This window comes from Schistocerca serialis, chromosome 6 (genome assembly GCF_023864345.2).
Source record: "Schistocerca serialis cubense isolate TAMUIC-IGC-003099 chromosome 6, iqSchSeri2.2, whole genome shotgun sequence".
In the NCBI taxonomy this organism is placed as follows: domain Eukaryota; kingdom Metazoa; phylum Arthropoda; class Insecta; order Orthoptera; family Acrididae; genus Schistocerca; species Schistocerca serialis.
This window is the reverse complement of record NC_064643.1, coordinates 761483686-761506399: the sequence shown is the minus strand read 5'-3', so window position 1 is coordinate 761506399 and position 22714 is coordinate 761483686. Positions and strand designations below refer to the sequence as shown.

Genomic DNA, 22714 nt, shown 5'->3' with positions numbered 1-22714 from the left:
GTTAACATTTCAGCTAGAAATTTCAAAAAATAAATAAATAAATAAATAAAATAAAATAAAATAAAAGGTAAGTGTAGTAGGTGCACGATTATTAAGACACAAACAAATTCATTGAGATGCTATACAACCCCTGCTTGGAAAGGCACAGTGGGCTCAGAAAGATTAAGTGGTGCAGGACCACCTGCACCTGGCTGGCCGTTTGGTCAGGCGTGGACCTGGTTCCGCATTGCTCTATCAACCAGGCACATTCCACCATAGTCCTACCAAAAGAATCACAAATGGTAGCCTAATTAACAGAGAAATATGGAATATAGTACAGGAATTGGGCCAGACCCTGGCTATTGACAGAACACAGCCATATGACAGTCAAAATTACACTCACTCCGTCTTCAGGCCATGAATGGCCTACTGGGACCATCCGACCAACGTGTCATCCTCAGAGGAGGATGCGGATAGGAGGGACATCAGGTCAGCACAAGCAACAAGAAAAACAAGTAAATAATTTTTCAATGGGTTAATGGAGTCAAAGCAACAAAACTTGTAACGCGGCCAAAATCTAAATACAATTACCGAGCAGGAAGTTTGACTGCCAACTACAAATTATTCCAAACTTGCGCCATGTGGGTGAGGGTAAACGACCAAGGCATGGAACAGAGTACTAAACGCTAAGCTAACACATTCAGTTGGCTTAGTGAACCTCTGACTAACAGCAGATAGAACAGAACATAACCTTTTGAATGACATTACAGCTACATATAAGACAGTAGTAACAAAATATAGAGTAAAGTCCTCACTGAGAGAGACTTAATTATTATGATTAAGGTGCCCCACCCTTATAAACAATAAAAAACACAGTCAAACTTGGTTGTATAAACATCCATTGAGACAACAGATGGAATTGTGCACTCCAGTAGTAGTATATGCAGGATGTAGCTCATGAAATGAATCCACTTAAAATATAAATGTGCACCACCACAAATTTGATACCTTACAGCAAATAACACTCAGATTGGAGCACTAAATAAAGAAATACATTCTGTAGTTTTATAGGGTAGCACATACAACTTTTCTGTCTAGAGATGGAAGTGGGATCAATAAACAGTCACAGTACTGGTACAGGACATGGCAATTATAGCTATGGTTACTGCCAATGCTTGACTCACTCAAATCCGATAAACCAAATCGGAAGCTCATCAAACATATCCGTACTACAATCCAGCAAGGATAGTGTGAAGCCAACACACAGCTTCCACACAGAGGCAGTCCACTGTCCATCTCCAGGACCACTCTGTCGCTGAAGTGCAAAACATGCACCTTCCCTCGGCATGTGCTCCACACATCCAAAGGTTTGCAACTGGGCACAACTGAAGTAATAATGGTTCATAGTCCAGGAACCCACCTGAGTCTCTCTTCCTGGTGTCACTGTTATGCTCAGTGCCTGTGACTGTTAACTGCCAAACTTGTACCAGACATCAACTGCCAGCACACTACTAGCCTCGCTGCCATGTTCCAACACTGCGCCTCACCCCGAGTGAACCGTTTCACCTTCCCAGCCTCATTGTCACTGCCCCTCCAATCACCATGCAAACCACACCCGCCTAAGGTAAAGATGTTCTACGAGAGACTGTTGCATGACCTATCAATCACGCAATGGTTCAATGTCTATGCGACATAGTTTTTGGTCGAAATTCAACAATTTTGGAATGTGCCCAGTACATTAAAAAAAAACTGCTTTGCATGAGCCAAAAGATATTCTGACATCATCCTGTTGACATCATCAACAACCTATCGGATAGTAATTCGGCTATTTTCCAGAACTATTCTTCCACACTGTCATCAGTCGTTGTCTTAAAATGTCTACTTAACATTCTCTAAAATGATTACATCACTTTTAAACTCTTGTATTTCTCGTAGTTGATTCGTCAAAAGCTAGTCAATATCTCAAATGCAGTGTTGCACTTTTTCCTTTTTTCGAAAGTAAATATTTGCCAAGCACTCGGAAACATGTATAGCCTTTTCGACTGTCAACATTAACTAAATATTCGAATCAGCTGAAAATGCTAACATATATCAGGTGTACCAACTAGATAAAAAAAATTGAAAATTGGGTGTATAAAGCCTAAAGATAAAACAGTTTTTGCTCACACCTCGTATACTTTTCAAATGATTTTTGACTTCCCAGTTTCACATTTTCTTCATTTATTAATAATTTTCACTCACAACATGGCAACAGACTGTTCCAAGTAGTTGTAATTATAATGGCATGACTTACAATGGAGAAAATTTTCATCAAATCGATTTAAAAGTGGCAACATGTTAAGCAGAAACTAATAATATAATTTAAATAAATTATCTTGTAAAATCTAAAGCTTTTCTATGCATAATTTTGTAAAAGATTAGTTTTAACATTTAATATTGAAATATGTAAATTTCATTAAAGTAAACTGTATTTTGGATGCCTACAATAGAAGTGCCTAATATAAAAGTTTCATCATTTCATACAAAGAACAGTATTTCAAGATGTTGAGAAGACTAGCAATGTGTTAAGTAGTTATATTCTGAATAACTGATTGCATTATTTTACAGGAAGTGGTCATAAATTTGATTAAATTATTTCCTACTGTAGACTATATATTGTTTCAAATATTATTGTAGACTCCAAATTGCTTCAAATGTTGTTGAAATACTAGTAGAAGTTGAAAACAGAGACACCATTATAAGTATATAACTATGCAAGAAATATTATGGGCTATTCTGTCCTTCACTAAAAGTATGTATCAATAGGTTGTATATGGAAATCTAAGGCTGTTACATTACAGCCTGCACCAGCATTGTACTTAAGTCATCAGATCTCCCACAGATCAGCATTTATCTTGCATTACAGAGGAAAACACCTCCAAAGTTCAAGTTTTGTGATGAGGCTTGAATGTCCAAAACCTTGTCATGTGCTCATGGTTTCTCCAACCATTTTCCACAGATGTTCCTGACAAAAGCACTTTTACACCCAACCAGTTTTGCTGTTTCCAACTTTCTTGTTCCCATGTTCCTGGCCATAGCAATCTGCCCTTTGTTAAAGTTGCTTAAATGTCAGTGGATTTCCCCAATTTGCAGCCAGTATTGTCACTAGAAAGATTCCCCTTTCATCTTTACTTCACTTACATCTTTTTCTTACATCACACGCTTGCTGCACCACCAGGTGGCATTCAGACTCATGGTGGGCAGCGGCCATAATGCTTTGTCTCATCAGTGTACAAAACAAAATTGTGGAGAACACCAGAGCTGGCAGAGGAAAAATGGGTGTCCATGTTAAAGTTCATAATAAGCTCTGTAAGTCACATGAAATTTTTGTGCAAATTAGATAAGTATCTCTTTGCTTTTTGTTTATGTGGTTCTCTATGGCCCTGAAACAGAAGACATCTATTATTGCATTTTTTGTGCTGAATGGAATCATTATATAGCACTTATGCTCAAATTATACATTTTATTGCTATTCTAAGAGAGTTTATAGTCATCAAATGAATGGTTATATCATCCTGTCTATAATGTGACACATTTTTTTCAATTTATTCACAGGTTTCATCACTCTCTGGATGGCTAGTTAGTGATTTCTTGGTGAGCCGAACAGTTGTTCCATCAGTTGAGAAAATGACAATGAACTTGTATGTTGGAAATTATGATTTATCTGGCGTGGACATGTACTACTGGCTTGCTCCAAAGGCATACAGCAACAGCATTTTGACAAGCTATGGTAACAATATAACTTTTGAAATAAGCTGGGTGGTCATGAGAGGAGACACCAGTGGTCAGCCTATTGCAGGACCACTGCTCATTTTGATGGTATTTATCTTGTTATTTATTTCTTGCTTTTTTATAGATCTGAATCTGTGGATCATTAGTGATACATGTTCTGGTCTTGCTAACACTCTTGATTGTTTAGACTATAAAAATCTACTCAATGAATTAAAACATTGTGGCACTACTGATTTCTCTCTGGAAAGGATGGAGCCTTACATTTACAACAGAATGCAGACAGTTCCAGTAACAAACTGCACAATTGGAATAAAAATAAACCCAGACGAGAACAAACACTAAGTGTCAACTCTCATGATGTTTTGCACAGTGTCTGCTTTCTTTCTTAACCTCGTAAATAATCTTTCACACACATTAGAGAATTGTATAAAAGCAGTAATGTTTGTGATGCAACATTATTAATAAAGCGACCAGACTCACTTATACCAGATATAGCCCAGCTGGTTGGCAAACAGATCTACAGTTGGTTACAGAAAACAATGTTAAACTCACAAACACTGATAATATGCAACAGCAAATAAATGAGTACAACAGATGATGTCAGAAATAAACTTTAATTATCATACACAAAATGGTATTCTACATATAGCACTTTCCTTAGTGTTCAGCTGGTTAACAAGCTAAAATTCAGTCAGTGTTCCAATAAATTAATCGAGAAGTTCAGACTGGCAAGTTTTGCTCTTAGAAGACTATCTCATTATGCTCAAATGAAGAAAACGGTCTCTGCTTATTTGGCATACTTCCACTCCTTATTGTCATACAAAATCATCTTACGAAGCAGTTTGTTTACTGCATAAAACAGATAACTGCACTGTTCATAAGAGGCTTTTTCAAAGAGCTTGCACTTTAGTGGTATGTTTTACTAACAATAAAAACCAGGTTCATCTGAAGTGTGATTTATGCAGCTTCAACAAAAGATTTAAATATAATTTCCATTTACACTTGTCTAGAGTTGGGTCCTATATTCTGATCAGATGTCTTCAACAAACTACTGTACTATCTAATATATGGAAAGACACTGGGACAATGCAGTGAACATTCATCCAGAGTAGTCTGCTGGTGGTCACACCCACACAGAAAAACGAATGGTTATTTCACTACTACAGAGCAACTTCCAAGCTATCACTGTATGGCATTTAACAAATTTATGACCACGAGCAAGCTAATCATTCGAATGCACAGCCACTGGCCAACTGAGGTTGTGGGCCAAGCAGACCACCCAACTGTGAAGCATGCAATACAAGATAACAACAGTTTTCACAGTCCTTGCTTGCTGGATTTTCCTCCACTACCAATCTCAATTCTAGCTTTTGTGAATTGTGCAGCAGAGAAGTCACTGCAATATACAGGTTGATTCACGAAGATATGCAAATACACTCCTGTAAATTGAAATAAGAACACCGTGAATTCATTGTCCCAGGAAGGGGAAACTTTATTGACACATTCCTGGGGTCAGATACATCACATGATCACACTGACAGAACCACAGGCACATAGACACAGGCAACAGAGCATGCACAATGTCGGCACTAGTACAGTGTATATCCACCTTTCGCAGCAATGCAGGCTGCTATTCTCCCATGGAGACGATCGTAGAGATGCTGGATGTAGTCCTGTGGAATGGCTTGCCATGCCATTTCCACCTGGCGCCTCAGTTGGACCTGCGTTCGTGCCGGACGTGCAGACCGCGTGAGACGACGCTTCATCCAGTCCCAAACATGCTCAATGGGGGACAGATCCGGAGATCTTGCTGGCCAGGGTAGTTGACTTACACCTGCTAGAGCACGTTGGGTGGCACGGGATACATGCGGATGTGCATTGTCCTGTTGGAACAGCAAGTTCCCTTGCCGCTCTAGGAATGGTAGAACGATGGGTTCGATGACGGTTTGGATGTACCGTGCACTATTCAGTGTCCCCTCGACAATCACCAGTGGTGTACGGCCAGTGTAGCAGATCGCTCCCCACACCATGATGCCGGGTGTTGGCCCTGTGTGCCTCGGTCGTATGCAGTCCTGATTGTGGCGCTCACCTGCACGGCGCCAAACACGCATACGACCATCATTGGCACCAAGGCAGAAGCAACTCTCATCGCTGAAGACGACACGTCTCCATTCGTCCCTCCATTCACGCCTGTCGCGACACCACTGGAGGCGAGCTGCACGATGTTGGGGCGTGAGCGGAAGACGGCCTAACGGTGTGCGGGACCGTAGCCCAGCTTCATGGAGACGGTTGCGAATGGTCCTCGCCGATACCCCAGGAGCAACAGTGTCCCTAATTTGCTGGGAAGTGGCAGTGCGGTCCCCTACGGCACTGCGTAGGATCCTACGGTCTTGGCGTGCATCCGTGCGTCGCTGCAGTCCGGTCCCAGGTCGACGGGCACGTGCACCTTCCGCCGACCACTGGCGACAACATCGATGTACTGTGGAGACCTCACACCCCACGTGTTGAGCAATTCGGCGGTACGTCCACCCGGCCTCCCGCATGCCCACTATACGCCCTCGCTCAAAGTCCGTCAACTGCACATACGGTTCACGTCCACGCTGTCGCGGCATGCTACCAGTGTTAAAGACTGCGATGGAGCTCCGTATGCCACGGCAAACTGGCTGACACTGACGGCGGCGGTGCACAAATGCTGCGCAGCTAGCGCCATTCGACGGCCAACACCGCGGTTCCTGGTGTGTCCGCTGTGCCGTGCGTGTGATCATTGCTTGTACAGCCCTCTCGCAGTGTCCGGAGCAAGTATGGTGGGTCTGACACACCGGTGTCAATGTGTTCTTTTTTCCATTTCCAGGAGTGTATTTTAATATGTTATTCTAAAAGTAAAACCAAGAAAAAAGTTCATATAAACATAGGTCCACAAATGTTAATTACAGAGTTATGGCCAATAAAAGATTTTGCCCGAAGTTTAGCAACTTCGGTAACATGAAGCCATTGCAAAACTGTTCGAGGTTAAAGTAAAGCAAGATTTCCATTTCTTTTGTTGTTATTGGTCTGGTGAATCTAATAAAAGAGGTCCCAGACTTGTATCCACATTATGTACTTGCATTATGAGTGCAATAGACAGAATTATGAGCAACCCTCTGAAACTGAAACGAGCAACAAAATCTGTTTATACACATGCAGCTAAATGCATTGAACTTGGTGAAGACATTTTTGAAAATACATTGTGAATGTATTGTGAAATTGTACATACACTGTAAAACTTCCTTAGCACTGAGCTTTGTTTTTTCCAGTTCAACATTAATTCATGTGTGCTATGACGTTAACAAAAGCAGATTATCTGACATATTCATGCAATTTCAGTTAATGTTATTACCATCATTTTTCCAAAATTAAATTCTCTACAAAATGGGTTGAAAACTTTGTGCAGTTGTCTGGAATTTAAGAAACAAATTGGGCCAAGTATATAATAAATCAAAAATTTTACAAAATTATGTCTTTACTTCTCTGGATGTTCTGGAAAACTACTGCAGATACATGCCTGGGACATATTTTATTAGATTCACCAGATCAATAACAACAAAATAAATGGAAATCATGCTTTACTTTAACCTTGTACAGTTTTGCGATGGCTTCATATTAGCGAAGTTGCTAAATTTCAGCCGAAAGCTTTTATTAGCCATAACTCTGTAACTAAACATTTGCAGACCTGTTTCACTTGTAGAATAACATGTTAAAATATTTGCTTATCTTCGTGAATTACCCTGTATACTTCAACACCACAACTACTCTGCCCTCAGTCACTGTAAGCCTCCTGCCTCCACTCCTCTTCTCCTCTTCCAGCCCTTTACTAGCCTCTCCCTATTATTTTTCTACTCCAATCCAGATCATCCACTGTAAGCTTTCCTTCTCAGTTTATCTTAATGCACAACCAATAAGAAGCATTGATTGATTTGAACACTTGTGTAATGTCAGTACAGCTTAATTTTCTACCTTGGCATTAAAGAAGTAACTGTTCAACACTGAAGAGGAACATATTAGTGATCTTATAACATGTGATAGTAGTTTAACTTTTCTCTGAGTGTGATATCATGTTGCTTATTTTCATCTTTTGGTTCTTCAGTTAATGTTGCTTTGTTGGTTTCACAAAGTTTCACAAGCATGAAAGGCCAATATTTTCAAGGAATTAAGGTCCCTCACTTACACTGTCTCTGAACTGCAATCAAGTCCTTGGCTGGGCCTGTTATGCAGCCCAGGATCTTAATCAGACCATTACTACTTTTATTTCTACTGGTAACATGACAATGAGATCCAGTACAAAGAAGAAATTAATGCTCCATCCATTCTTGTCCTTTCTTCTTTATGTTGAAGCTATTAGAAATGAATAAGGTAATTTGTCAAGCAATTTTACTAAGTTTATTAATACCATACAGCTGCATGCTCAGAGAAGGCCAATTTAGCTGTCTACCTGAGATATTTAAATTTTATAATCTTAGTATTAAATGAACTATGAGAAGTTTCCATATAAACATTTCCACATTATCATAGAATGAAGTGAAATTTCAGTGCCGGAGTGGTAAAATATTTACAGAAGTTGAATGGTAGTTAATTAACAGCACAATTTAGAAAAGCTTGTTTTTGTCATCAAGAAGGGGCTTGTTTCAAAATCCTGAGTGTTCTCCTTCACGATGGAAATTTTCAGAACTCAATGAATTAATGAGCGCATAGTAATGCCTTGTGTGTTGGGTTCATGAATGCACAATCCATAAATGAGACACAGAACACCTGGTCAATGTTGTTATTAATAAAACATCTAGCTGAACTGAGCTGTGATCCATGACTTACATAGTTTCCTTTTTGCAGTTAATGATGCAGCAACTTCCAGCATAAGTTACTAGGTGTAATTATGAAATTACTGACAGTCAAAAACATTTTTCCTAGAACGGAATACCTGAGCTGACTGAGACAACCATCAGCCAACCAGCATCAAACCGAGGGATCACTATACAGATTGCAAAAGTGAAGTAGCCATGCAACGAACTATCTGATTCAATTGCATTCAACCACATCCCTGAATTTAAAAGGAGGGAATTTAAGACACAGAGAGAAGTGTTGAAACAAACAGAGTAGCTCAGAGGAGGCTGCCTCTTAGTTCCCTCAAGATGTTGGTTTATATACAGTAAATAGCACTTAATGCCCATCGTCAGGACATTCACAGTATGACAGTTTCCCCAGCCACTCTGGGATAGATGTCAGAGACTCTAAATTTCTTCACATAACGCAACATCAGAAGGTCATTTAAATTAAATATTTTTTCCACGTGAGCATTATCACAACCAGCACGTCACATTGCGCAAGAAACTAATCAAACTGAAGCACTGATGTCCCATTAATATTTCCAGATTATTTTTGCATCAGAATACAATGAAAACTTAAAAGGGGCATGGACTCTAAGAGATTGTAAACTGCATGTATAACTGACTGCCGATTCCCAAGGGGAGGTTTACATTTACATCTACATCTACATCTACATTTACATCTACATCTACATTTATAGTCTTAAAGCCAGCTTACAGTGTGTGGCAGAGGATACATTTAATATAACACTGTTGTTCCCTTCCCTCTTTTGTCATTCACAAATTGTGCATGAAGAGAATGACTGTTGACAAATCTCTATATATGCTCTAATTTGCCTGCTCTGATTTTTTCACTTTGGTCTTTCTGTGAGAAAAATCTGAGAGGAAGCAACAAGCTATTAAACTCTCTTTGGAATGCGTGCTCTCAGAATTTCAGCAGCAAACCTCTCTATGTTGCAGAACACCTCTCTTGTAGCGTCCACCACAATAACTTAATAATCCACTGATTAACCACACCTCTCTTCATTGGATCTCCTTTATCTCCTCCACCAATTCAATCTGGTAAGTGTTTCAGACTAATGAACAAAACTCGATAATCAATAAAACAAGTATTTTGTAATCTCCTCTTGCATGGATGAATTATATTTCCTTAATATTCTTCCACTGACTCTCAGCATCTGCTTTTTGCATAATTATTTTATGCGGTCATTGCACTTTCAATCATTCCAGCAGGTACTCATACATATCTGAGGTTATTACTGTTTCCAGTGGTTTGTCACCAACATTCTAATCGAATAGTAATAGGTCTCTACATCTCTTTATGTGTAACACATTGCACTTATGTTCATAGACAACTTAAATCCACTGACAAAATTGAGGCAGTTGGTAAGGCATATTTTTTGACTGTTTGGATATAAGAGACATGTTGTCTCCAGTGGCTCATAATACAAAATCACCAAAAACGTAGTAAAACAAAAGGATCCGATTATTCGGGGGCACGTATGTTCGCATGCAAACCTACTGTGATGTGGTTGCTGTCACTGTGGGAACAGCTGAGCATAGCATTGTTGCACCCCTGTGCCACTGCATTCAGTGAACTCATATACTAGATGCATATCAGTTGTTTTTTTTATCAGTAAACCCATTCAAATTGCCACAGATCACTGTTAATGGACAACTAACACTGCCAGAAAAACAAATCCAAAACAGGACCGAGCAGTACTGAATGCAAGCTTGAGAACTAAGAGTAAAGTAGGCCTCATTGTAGCCAACAGCAAGTACTGTGAGTGAATGGAACAAGTTAATTCCCAAACAAGTGCCACACCACATACCATTGATTTGCACTGTTTTTCAGATATGTTCAATGCAGTACTGTTTCAAGAGATAAGGAATCAAACAAAATGTAATTATTCTGTAATGAGGCACCATACACCATATGTTCCTTATACCAAAATGCCTAGAAAATAGTTATGGCCCTTTAACATTCCCTGTACCTTTAACTCTGTTGATTTCGTCCTGTTAAGGACATCTTGAGTTCATTTAGCTAGAATAGAGTCTTTCCTTCTCATCCTGTCGGGTATGTCTCCCTGACCTGGGGTTCTAGGCGACTTATGAACTGTACACCTTTCCCTAATTTTTTCCAGTCCTTTTCCTTCACCCCTTTTCGTTCCCCTTCAACTCTTCTGCTAGAAGAAGGAACCACTGGCTCCAAAAGCTTGTACAAGTTAAACGTTTTTGTGTGTGTGTTTTCCTGCCACCACTCAGTGAGTAGATCTTTCGTATACATCCATTTACATTGTAAATCCAGACTTGGTAAGTTTGTGTGTTTCTCATTAAATGATTGAAAGTAACCTGCACAACACAAAACCAGTCATACACTATGGATTTGCAATATATTACACAGACTTCCTAAAAAGCCAGTAAAAGCTTCAAATCAGTGAATACCAAACCAAAGCCTGACAGTGGATAACTATTAATCCAGATATTACAGTAATATTACTGTGTAAGCATCTGTTAACAGGATCAGCGTTTGACATGGCTAGTATCTTGCTATAATGAAAATTTCTCATGTGAGAGAATATTTGTGGTTTTCTGTCTCTGAAAGTGACCAGAAATTAAAATAAATGTAAATTTCAGAAAGGGTTTGTATACACACACTATAAGGTGTTCCTCGTCTATTTGTCAATACCATCACCAGGGCAATTGAGATTCATGTCATAATGGTATGTACTACCTTCCCTGAAAAGAAATCTGCCTCCTCTTTGTTGGGCCAAGTCACTACAATGCCCTGCAGCCCCTCATTTGAACACTCAATGCGGCTGCACATTATGGGGGAGACTGAGAAGGCAAGTGATATCCAGACCAAAGAGGGATGCTCTAATCTCATGTTCTGCTGTGTGGCAAACCTCTACAACCTACAGCTGCAGTAACTCATCAATTTCCTCTGTATACAAATGTGAGATGGAGCACCCTATATATAGTCTGAATTTGGCACCAAGTGACTTTCATATTGTTTCACATATTAAAGAAGTAGTTGAAAGGTCTGTGTTTCATCTCAAAAGAACTACTGAGCACCATGATGACATCATTTATCAGAAAGGCAGCAGCCCTTATACAGAGGGATTTGACAGATGTATTCGATACATTTGATGAATCTTTATGCCATTCACAATTTGCATGTGTGTTGTACTTATCACTCAGTTCTAGTTCTTTGATTATCACAGTGGTATTACTTTGTTACAGGGAAACAATGGTTTGAAGATTGGTTACGGATATGAAGAATTCTATGAAACAAATGTAACAATTAGCATTCCATTACATGAAAACGGATGGTACCTTATCCCAGAGGAACTGAAAGATATTAAAGCTCACACAGCCCCTACAGAATATCAAGGGGCTGATGTCACTCGATATCAGTTTATGAGTGTTCTTTCAGATCTCAAGCATTTAATGCTGAGAGCAAAATATAACACAGATCAACAGAAAGGAAGGTATAAAAATTTCTTAATTTTTTGATGATACCTGTTCCCCTGAAGTTTTATATGGCACTACAGTTTTAGATAACCTTCCAGGAATTTTAAATATTTTTGTAATGTGTTACACCTTTTCTCAGTTTTCTCAAATTTTATCATCACATGGAAAAAGTATGTAAATAAAATTAACTTCTTTCTAACAAAATAGTTAATAGCTTTACAAATTTTTAGAAATGTGTTTTGTAAACAAAGAAATATAATTGAAATGTCTTAAATCTTTGCCACAGATGGTACTTTTGTAAAAGCAATCTGCACTAAGAACTAATGTAGACTCACCCCGGTTTATTCAACAATTTGAGATATGTTATAGAATGCTCCACCAGAGCAGAGCTATCTTTAAGCAAGCAATCCAATCAAAGTCCTGTTAGCATAGTTCCAGTGTACAGCCAGTGACTGAAAGAGTCTGAATAGTAAACACCCATAAACCAAGCCCATAGAGAAAACCAAACCAACAGGCCAGCCAGTGTGCACTTACACTGCATCAACACTGGGACAGAATTACAAGTGGCTCAGAACAGCCCTGGACTGACTTATATGTTGGATTCTGGTAGGCATGGCCTCATCAGAGAATGCTCCTGGTGACAAGTACCACAGCAGTCAACAGTAATGTTGTGTTAACTACTCAGTTTCCATAGTGATATCAGGTACCACCACTACAAATCCCCCCCCCCCCCCCCCCAATCACCCTCCCTCCTCCAACCACGCCATGACCACCAGGTGAGAAGGAGCAGGTGGTGTGTGATCCGGTGGAACTGCCACTGGAATAAGACAATGGATACACATCCATGTGTAAGTCTGGGGGCAAGATGCATCCTGGTAGAAGTTGTGTGAGCCACCACAGAACTGCAGTGACTACCAGGTGTGGAGAAACAGGTGGCTGCTGACAAAGCAAAGACAAGGTTGACTTTGATGGCATCACAAAAGTTTGTAGGCAAAAGCCACCATATATATTATGGGCCCGTGGTGGGCAAAGATCATCGCATGGATACAGGTTGAGTGGGATCTTAATTCACAGGCCCACACAGGGCACCAATGGAAGGAAGAGGTCTTGGCAATGACACAAGCCACCAATGGGTGCAGTGTGTCCAAGTGGGTGCGATGATGGTGGACCTGAAGCCACTCCTCCAGGCTGCATCCTTTGATCATGGTGGACCAGTAAGTTACCAGACAACTGCAGAGGGAATTGGGTGCAGTGTTAGGCATCATTTTGTTGCAGATCTGGGTCCTGACAGTCCAGGCAAAACATTCCACATGAATGTTGCAGGCCAGGTGAAAGGACACGGTATGAAGTTGCCCACTCTCTTGTGGACACAAAACTGTTTGAAGTCACAGGATATGAACGCCATTCCGTTATAGGAAACCAAAGTGTGTAGTGTGCGTTTGAGGGCAAAGATCTTTTGCAGATCCATGATAGGAGCAGCACAACGGACCTTGGACATTTGGAACACAAAAGGAAGTGAGGAGAAGAATCATTCACAACCAGTCACATGAAGCCCAAAAACAGTCCTGCGAAATCAAGGTGGATATGCTCCCGTGACTCCACAGTGTCAGGCCACAGAGAGAACTGCTGGGAAGTGCAGTTTGATGTGTCTTACAGGTAGAATATTGGAGGATTAGGTCCGTTATGACGAAGCCAGTGTTAGGCCATAACAAGTGCCATCATGTCAAACTTCTCATTTGGGACATGCACCAGTGGGCAATGTGCAAGAGGCACAGTGCATGCCTAGAAACAGAGGAAGGAATGAGGACATGGCAATGGTCCTCTTCTGAGACTCAAACAGAACCCCTTGGTTTAGGTACATTTGATTTCACCATTGCCAGTAAGGGCAAAAATCAGGGCTGGCCGATGTGTCTAGCCACCCGTTTTGTACAAAGTGAGTGAAGTGGTGTAAGACCAGGTCCTTGTCAGTGGCAGTGATGATGTTACATGGTGTTAAGGGGAAAACTGAAATGGACGTATGCATATCTGAATCAAGATGGAAACCCACCAATTTGTGTTAGTAAAAAGCTGTGCTGAGTCTCATGGGGAATCAGGACAGTATATCCCCCTTTAGTGTGTAACATCACTGCCAACACTGTATAGAATAATGAAAATGGAACAAGTACAGCATGCAGCACTTGAGAAGATGGGTGGGTCAGTCTGGTAACCGATGCTTAGAGCCAAAGATGGTGAGTAAAGGTTAATAGTTCTTGACAAGATGATATTTCTGTCATTAAAAGAATAATTTAAATTTCTGGACAACATAGGCGATATTGAAGGCTCTTTCAATTTTAGATTTTGGAGTAGAGTTTCTGGGAGGCATATAAGATCTTAGAAGCCTATGCAATAGGGCATTCAGTGTCATTGGGGTACTTATGGAACAGGACTGTGCCTATACCATGGAGGGAAGGGAGTGGACACACATTGGATGCTACTAACAGTGGCAGGTGAGGGATACATGTTGTCAAGCACAGTGCCCACTGAAGGCATTCTTTGCAAGCCTAGGAAGCTTGTTGGCAGCAAGGTCAACATTCAAAACGTGCGACTTGGCATCATAATTGGTTCAATTTCAGTTAGGTTTCAAAGAAGCAGTCTAAATAGTTGATCTTAACCAGGAAAACTTGTACGGCTTTTACCTGGGTGGCTGCATGTTGTCAATCGCAACATACTCTACTGTTGGCTTAAGTTCAAGGGTGAAGAGTTTGAACCCCAAATACATCAAGGACACTGCATTAAAGCATACTTGCAGATTCCATTTGAGTCCAGTTGCTGTCTGTCTCTGGAACAAGAGTTTGAAGTTGTGAATGTATCCCTCTGGAGTCTTACTGTAACCAAGATATCATCATGGTAAGGCTGTATGTTATACTAAGCATTCAGTAAGCTTGTGATGCTGCATCTGAGGGAATTTGAAAATACACATCTGCGAATAACTTACTGTGGCCTCTTTTTGCAAGGTCATCTGAGGTTAGTAGGAGGTAAGCTCACACTTCAGTTTGTGCATTTATCATGACTTTAAAGTGACTGTATTGTCATAGTTCTACAGGGTTTCTGTACTGTTACCAGTACGGTGGCCCATTGACCATAGAGAATAACTGAATGGGCAAAGACATCTTCACGAGTAAGTCTGTCTATTTCTGTTCTGAGGGCGTCCTTTAGAGCCAGTGGCACTGTGCGAGTTTTGAAGAGGAGTGGGTTAGGTGCCACCTTACGAGTGGCTTGATATTCAAAGTCAGTTGCATTGCCTAACCCAGATGAGAAGTTTTGAGCATATTTATCACAAAGAGTGATGGTGCATGGTGCAAGGTCCTTTGGATTGCATGCCACATAATGCTTCATCAACCATAAACCCCAATGTGTGGAAAGAGTCTACCTTAAAGACACTGTCCACTTTGAGATCAGTTACCACACAAAAATTTCCTGGATGAGTGACTTGGGTGTTTTAAGTGTGTAAAACTGAAAGTTTCCAAGCAAGGATACCTGATGACATTACAGGCCCAAAGGTCTGGCTTGGCTACCTTTAAGGATGGTGAACCTAAACTTGTTTCATCTCCACAGATTGGGGCATGTTTGCAGGAGAGCTGCTGAAACTTATCTCTTACAAGCATTCCTTTTTTACCAAACCCTTGACGTGTTACACACCAAAGGAAGCATGTGTTGTGGGCATGGTGAAAGAATCAATTCTTTACAACTAGGCAATGGTACTGCCATTAATGTGGTCCATCGCCATTGGTGTGGTTGTTGATAGCGGCATCTGGGCCATGGAGAAGGTGAGGGCCGCACCACAGATGGCATGACATCCCACATAGCCCTTGTCCGAGTACTGACTGCCACATTTTCTTCCATCATTAATAAACTCTGGGCTGTGTGGGAAGTTTCACAGGCTTGAACTATTTGCACTACTTTCATCAGAATAGGGTCCAGTTTCCTCAATGCATAGTTCCTCCATTCTGATTTGAGGTCAAAATGCACACTAACATCCCAGATCAGAGAGTAAGTGTAGTTCTCCATGCACAGACATTCAAAATTGCAACTCCTACTTAAGTCATAAAGGTCTGTATGTCTCTTCATCAAAAAATGTTCTTCTAATAAAGAAAATATGCTAGGTAACTCAAGTTCTATCAGATTCGTCAGAAACTTGGCAAGCCACAATGTGTAACTGCAATCAGTGGCAATAAGTGCTCTGCTCTTCACTTTGTTCATTAGGGGATGAAAAAGTTGTAAAAATGAGTGGTACAGAAGACATACCTGCCCCACTCACTAATGCTTGCTCTCCCTGTAAAGTTACTGCTGGTAGTTCTTCATAGTTCTACATTAGAATGAGATTTTCACTCTGCAGCGGAGTGTGCGCTGATATGAAACTTCCTGGCAGATTAAAACTGTGTGCCCGACCGAGACTCGAACTCGGGACCTTTGCCTTTCGCGGGCAAGTGCTCTCCTTTCTTTCAGGAGTGCTAGTTCTGCAAGTTTCGCAGAAGAGCTTCTGTAAGGTTTGGAAGGTAGGAGACGAGATACTGGCAGAAGTAAAGCTGTGAGTACCGTGCGTGAGTCGTGCTTCAGTAGCTCAGATGGTAGAGCACTTGCCCGCGAAAGGCAAAGGTCCCGAGTTTGAGTCTCGGTTGGGCACACAGTTTTAATCTGCCTGGAAGTTTCATATCAGCGCACACTCCGCTGCAGAGTGAAAATCTCATTCTGGAAACATCCCCCAGGCTGTGGCTAAGCCATGTCTCCGCAGTATCCTTTCTTTCAGAAGTGCTACTTCTGCAAGTTTCGCAGAAGAGCTTCTGTAAAGTTTGGAAGGTAGGAGACGAGATACTGGCAGAAGTGAAGCTGTGAGTACCGTGCGTGAGTCGTGCTTCGGTAGCTCAGATGGTAGAGCACTTGCCTGCGAAAGGCAAAGGTCCCGAGTTCGAGTCTCAGTTGGGCACACAGTTTTAATCTGCCAGGAAGTTTCATAGTTCTACATTGTTTGCATTAAAAGTAGTAGTAGTTTAATTGCTCCATGGTTGAAGAGCCACACTCTCACCTAATCAGAAAATGTTCAAAGTTGGATTTGCATGTGCCACAGATCCCAAACACATAAAGACAATCTACACTCAAAATTAACAAAGCCTCATCCCAGTTTATGTAACAAATTGACATAATGCTCGTTGGAGCAATATAAGCTATCTATAAGTAAGCAATCCAACCGAAGTCCAGTTTTTACAGTGTCAGAGTCCAGCCAGTTAGTAACAGAGTCTGAAGAGTAAACACCTATAAACTAAGTCCATAGTGCTAACCAAATTAATAGACCAACCAGCACACATTTCCATTGCATAAACGCTGTGACAGGATTACAAATGGCTTACAGGGAACTCCGTGAGTCGACGTCACATGTTCAATCTTTAGTAAGGCTCATTTGAAAGTGTTGTGTAGCAATTATGACAGGAAAAATATTAGCTACTTATGAATCACTATGTGCACCAGGAAAGTAAAATCCAAATATGAAAGTTAAAAGTGGCCTTTTACTATTGCTCAAAGTAGTCAATCATTGGTTCCCATTTGTCCTGTTGTTGACAGCACCTGAAATGACCTCATAAAACAATAAACAGTTCTTTCAGATTCCACAGCATTTTCAAGGGAAGGGTTGAAGGTAAGAACACAACAGGAGTTATCCCTGCAGTTTCTTTCTGACCTAGCCTTTGGCCTTAGTTTCATATTGCCTCTCACTTCCTGTCCCCTGTTCTTCATATATCTCACTACAGTCAGCCAAAACAATCTCTCAGCCCAACCGGGCTGTAGCACTAGTACACTATTGCCGTGTGTATGTACATAAGCAGTGTTACCATGTTCCAGTTCTTGTTTGGATGCGAACCATTTACTCGATACTTGCATTATACAATATGCCATTATTTTTACTCGTTCCTTTAAAAATATTCGAAAATTGATTACTTAATATACAGACAGAGGCATCAGTCATACCTTTGACTCAATAAATATGTGAAAAGCATATCATAAGAACCAGTGATACATAAAAATAACACAAAAGCTTCCAGTTACAGAATATTCATAATTAGCTGCAGGCAAATTGGTAGATATGATGCTCATGCACAGTCAAAGGAATTATAACAATTTCAGAAAAATTGGACCATTTATTCAAGAGAAAGAGCTTCACAAACTGAGCAGTCATTAACATGTTTATTCACCTCTGGTTCATATGCAGTTATTCAGCTTAGCATTGAATGACAGAGTTGTTGGATGTCCTCCTGAGGCATAGAGTATGCAATTCCATCCAATTGGATGTTAGATAATCAAAATCCTGAGTTGGTTAGAAGGCCCTGCCCATAGTGCTTCAAATGTTCTCAACTGGGGAGAGATCTGACAACCTTGCTGGCCAAGGTAGAGTTTGGCAAGCTTGATGACAAGCAAACTCTCGCTATGTGCAGGCGGGTTTTATCTTGCTGAAATGTAAGTCCAGGATGGCTTGCAACAAAGTGCAACAAAATGGAGCGTAGAATATCATTGACATGCCACTGTGCTGTAAGGATGCTGCAGATGACAGCAAAGTCATCTTGCGGTGAAAAGAAATGGCACCCCAGATCATCACTTCTAGTTGTAGGGCTATATTGTGGGTATCAGTCAGGTTGGTATCCCACCACAGTCCAGAGTGGTGTGAGACATGTTTTAGGCCTGGAATCTCACTGACTGGAGTAGAATTGTCTTCAGTGAGTTCTGCTTTGAACCCCAATTATTATGAAAATCACAAGAATCTTTGGTACATTAAACGTGATGGCATGTTGTGATTGGTGCTAATCTATGAACACTGACAACTGCGGGAATGACTTCTATATTACTTTCCATATGTGCATTAGAAGAAAAACAATCACTTTGTGAGAGAAAAGCCACTGCTCCTTCTCTTATGCTTCTTGCTAATGGTTTTATGTCATACTTCAAACAAAGCATATACATTGCACAAACCACTATTGGCTGTCTATATACTGGATAAATCAAGATCTCTTTAATACAGACATGAGAGTGATGTGGAATTTGCAACCTTGAGCCAATATATTCTGATAAATTGTGAAAGAGTTTTTGAATACTTGTGGATTTTCAGTTTCCTGTCTAATGTCCACCAGCAACCAGTCAGACTTATGCCTCGGAGTATAAATCATTCCCAACCTTAGATAGGGATGGATGTATAGTCCATCGAGGAATTACTTTTGCTTCCAGTATTCCAGATACCAGCTGTAGTGGATCCTCCACTGCCAGAAACCACACAGCTTACTTCTGGCCGCAGACTTGTCGTGGGGCTGTGACTGACTGAATTCATGCTTTGCACACTCTGCTGCAGCAGCAACACACCATCAGCCCTGATGACAAGTACCAAGCAGAGTAGGACTTCAACTGTGCTGTGTGCTGCTAAATCATGGCACCCACTATAGTGGGAGATAACTCATAACAAATTTCATGCTACATTAAATATTGATAACATACAAAATCTCTGTGTGGCACTGTTGTAGCTGGTCATCTCTTACTGAGCTTTGATACCACATCATGCTCTTGGCTGTACAGCTGGACTATTTTTCCCTTGTTATCCAAGACATTATGAAACGATAATATATGAGGGCATATGCTGAAAAGTAATGCCTGCAAACTTTTTGTGAGAAATCTTTTAAAACTTTTTAAATATAACAAACGTTATTAACATTCTACAACTTTATTCTTCACGTCTAAATATTTGCAGCCCTCTGCCACTACAGGTCTCTGAACTGTAGCATGTAACATGGCAGTGTGTAACGTTAACTATGTTGGTGTGTGAGAAACAGTGTGCTCTAATAATGTTTTGGATTTGAAGAGTTCATCCTCACATGGAGAACCCTCTCCTTCAGCATAATAATGCCAGACCACACATGACTGCTGTGACATCTGCAACAATCCAATGCCTTGAGTTCACTGTCATTGATCATCCTCCGTACAGTCCCAAGTTAGCCCCATCCGATTTTCATCTGTCTCTAAAACTCAAACAACACATCTGAAGACTTCACTTATAGTAATGAATCAATGCAAGCAGAGGTGAAGCTGTGCTCCATCAACAAAGTCAAACATTCTACAGTGGTGGTATCAACATTGTTGTCTCACACTGGAAGAAATCTGTTCATTGTCTGGGTGACTGTATTGAGGAATAAATATGTAGAGATGAAGAATAAAGTTGTAGACTGTTAACAACAGTCATTTCATTTATAAAGCTTCAAATTCTGAGGTGTTACTTTTCAGCATGCCTTCATAGATAAGTTCGATAGGGCAATCAAATGATTGGTGATTGTTTCTTTGTATGACATTTTCATTAGTAGCAAAGTATACATTAAATGTGAAAATAGTTCCTGAACCAAAATTTAAGCAGTGATACCTGATTCTCATAGGAACTGTTGCATCTCACTTAGTACACTTTACAATTCACTTCATTCCACCAGTTTCCTAGTCAATAGCATATCACTACTGACAGACACCAATGGTGTTGACTAAGGTCTTACCACTAACTGGATTAATATTTGTACACTACTTTCTTTCAGAAAGGTATTTTGAAGAGGGTTTTTTGTTCTATTAAGCCCTACGAGGAGGGGTACAAGCTTTTACTCCAATCATTACATTATGATGCAGATGACTGAAAATTCATTTGTTGCGTTCATCTGTATTTCACAGATTGAAAGCTGTGTCACTGAAAACTGGCTTACCAAGTGCAGATGGAGCAGTGGCACGCCAAGTGGAAAGGTGTCTTTGCCCGCCAGGCTACACGGGATTATCCTGTGAAAACTGCCAGTATGGATATGCTAAGATTGGGTCAACATTACCTTATGATGAATTTGGATATGAATGCAGGAAATGTAATTGTAATGGACATGCAGCTACGTGCAATCCTGTTACAGGAGAATGTTTGGTAAGTCTATGAAATATTATAGCTCTTAAAATACCCATAGGCTTCCTTCACACCGATTAATGCTCTGTCTAGCTTTCTTTTCCATTTTCATCAAATATTTTTGGACTGATACACAACAATGGAAAATGAAACAACTATAACTGAGTGGGAACTGTGCCACTCACTGAATGTAGCACACAGATACCATGTGTTAGCCAGGCTTGGAACATGAAACGGAGGGGTAAAGCACGGTAACAATGTAACAAAAGATGTCCAAATACTAAAGAATTCCTTTACTGGTGTGTGAACAGGCACAATTAACTGCAGAACCCATTTACTTTGTAAGATGCCACAAAAGTGTTTACAAACAAAAGCTCTCAATCTAGTCAGTTCAGTAATCCCCACCGTCCATGTACGGGGAATCAGTTCACACAATTTTTTAAGACAACATGAGAAAGACCATTAATGTTCTCGAAGTGCGGTAAATGGGCCTAATCTAACACTATGATCAAGGAAATATGCAAATACAAACAAATGAACTTTGAGATACCATAAGTGTATCTAATCTAACACAGTTACCAATCACAAATAAATGTGAGGTACGGTGGGTGAAGCTAATCTAACACAGTGATCAAAGCAAAATGCAAGATGCAAAATACAAATAAGCACACTTAACGTACCATAAGGTGAAGCTAATCTAGCATAGTGACTAAAGAAAATGCAAAACACAAATAAACGAGCTTGAGGTGCCGTAGGTGAAGCTTATCCAACACAGTTTGAGATTTCAGTCTATAATGGATTGTTGCTGTGCTGCAGTGGTCTGCATATAATAATAATAATAATGATGATGATGATAATAATAATAATAATAATAATAATAATAATATGTGCAATCTTGCCACACTAATTATAATTTAACAGGCTCCATGAAGTGGATACTTCGTGCTCAGAACATGAGTTCGTAAGGTGGGTGTTGAATAATGTTTCCCTGAAGTACGGTATCAGTCTTGCCAGCTAGTTCTCCATTGGCATCACAGGAGCATGCAGTGTTATTCACTTTATAGACACACAAAACTGAAGCACCACTGATGTCTTTCATGGGTTGTGTCTCAATCTGGTAGCACTACAGAAAGCTGTTTAAGTCCTGATAATGAGATAACTTGAACAGAGACGTAACATGAGAGGAACATTAAATGGGCTGCACTTTTCCTGTGGACAGTTCAGTGTTGGCGTGGGAAGTGCCAGGAGTTGGAGACAACCCTGTCACACACTTTACGGCAGAACCCCACGCACTGTGGCAAAGAAGCACGCAGCAGAGGAAACTCTTGTCCTCAGATGCATACATTTTGTGATGCGGATTTTTGTCAGACAACAAGTTGTCATCTACTACAGCGCGAGATCATCTGCTAGAGCAGATGGGTGGCAGGCACAAACGCACAGTAGAGTGTCGCCACACAGTTCCTGTGCCCCCACGTGAGAGGAGAGGATAGGTTGCAGGAGGTAGTAGTGACTCCTGGCATTAATCGGCAGACTGTCGAAGTGGCAATGCAGTGTCAGTGAAGCAGCGATCACTGACGACAGTGAAGGCAGCAGCACGGCACGCGGCAGTCTCTCAGGTGTTATGTCACAAGCTCAGCATAGGGGTAACACCCAACTGCACTGCCAGTTGGGCCAGGGTTTGGCGATGCACTGATGGGCAGGTGCA

At 40.6% G+C, this 22714-nt stretch overlaps 1 protein-coding gene across 1 annotated transcript in view; it reads left to right on the top strand.

Moving 5' to 3' along the window:
• Nucleotides 1-22714, top strand: part of LOC126485073 (laminin subunit alpha-1) — a 715911-nt gene that overhangs the window by 61458 nt on the left and 631739 nt on the right. Inside the window, exons 7-9 of the mRNA XM_050108676.1 lie at nucleotides 3574-3837; nucleotides 11850-12097; nucleotides 20796-21030. Coding sequence (XP_049964633.1) covers nucleotides 3574-3837; nucleotides 11850-12097; nucleotides 20796-21030 — 747 coding nt within the window. The remainder of the gene's footprint in view (nucleotides 1-3573; nucleotides 3838-11849; nucleotides 12098-20795; nucleotides 21031-22714) is intronic.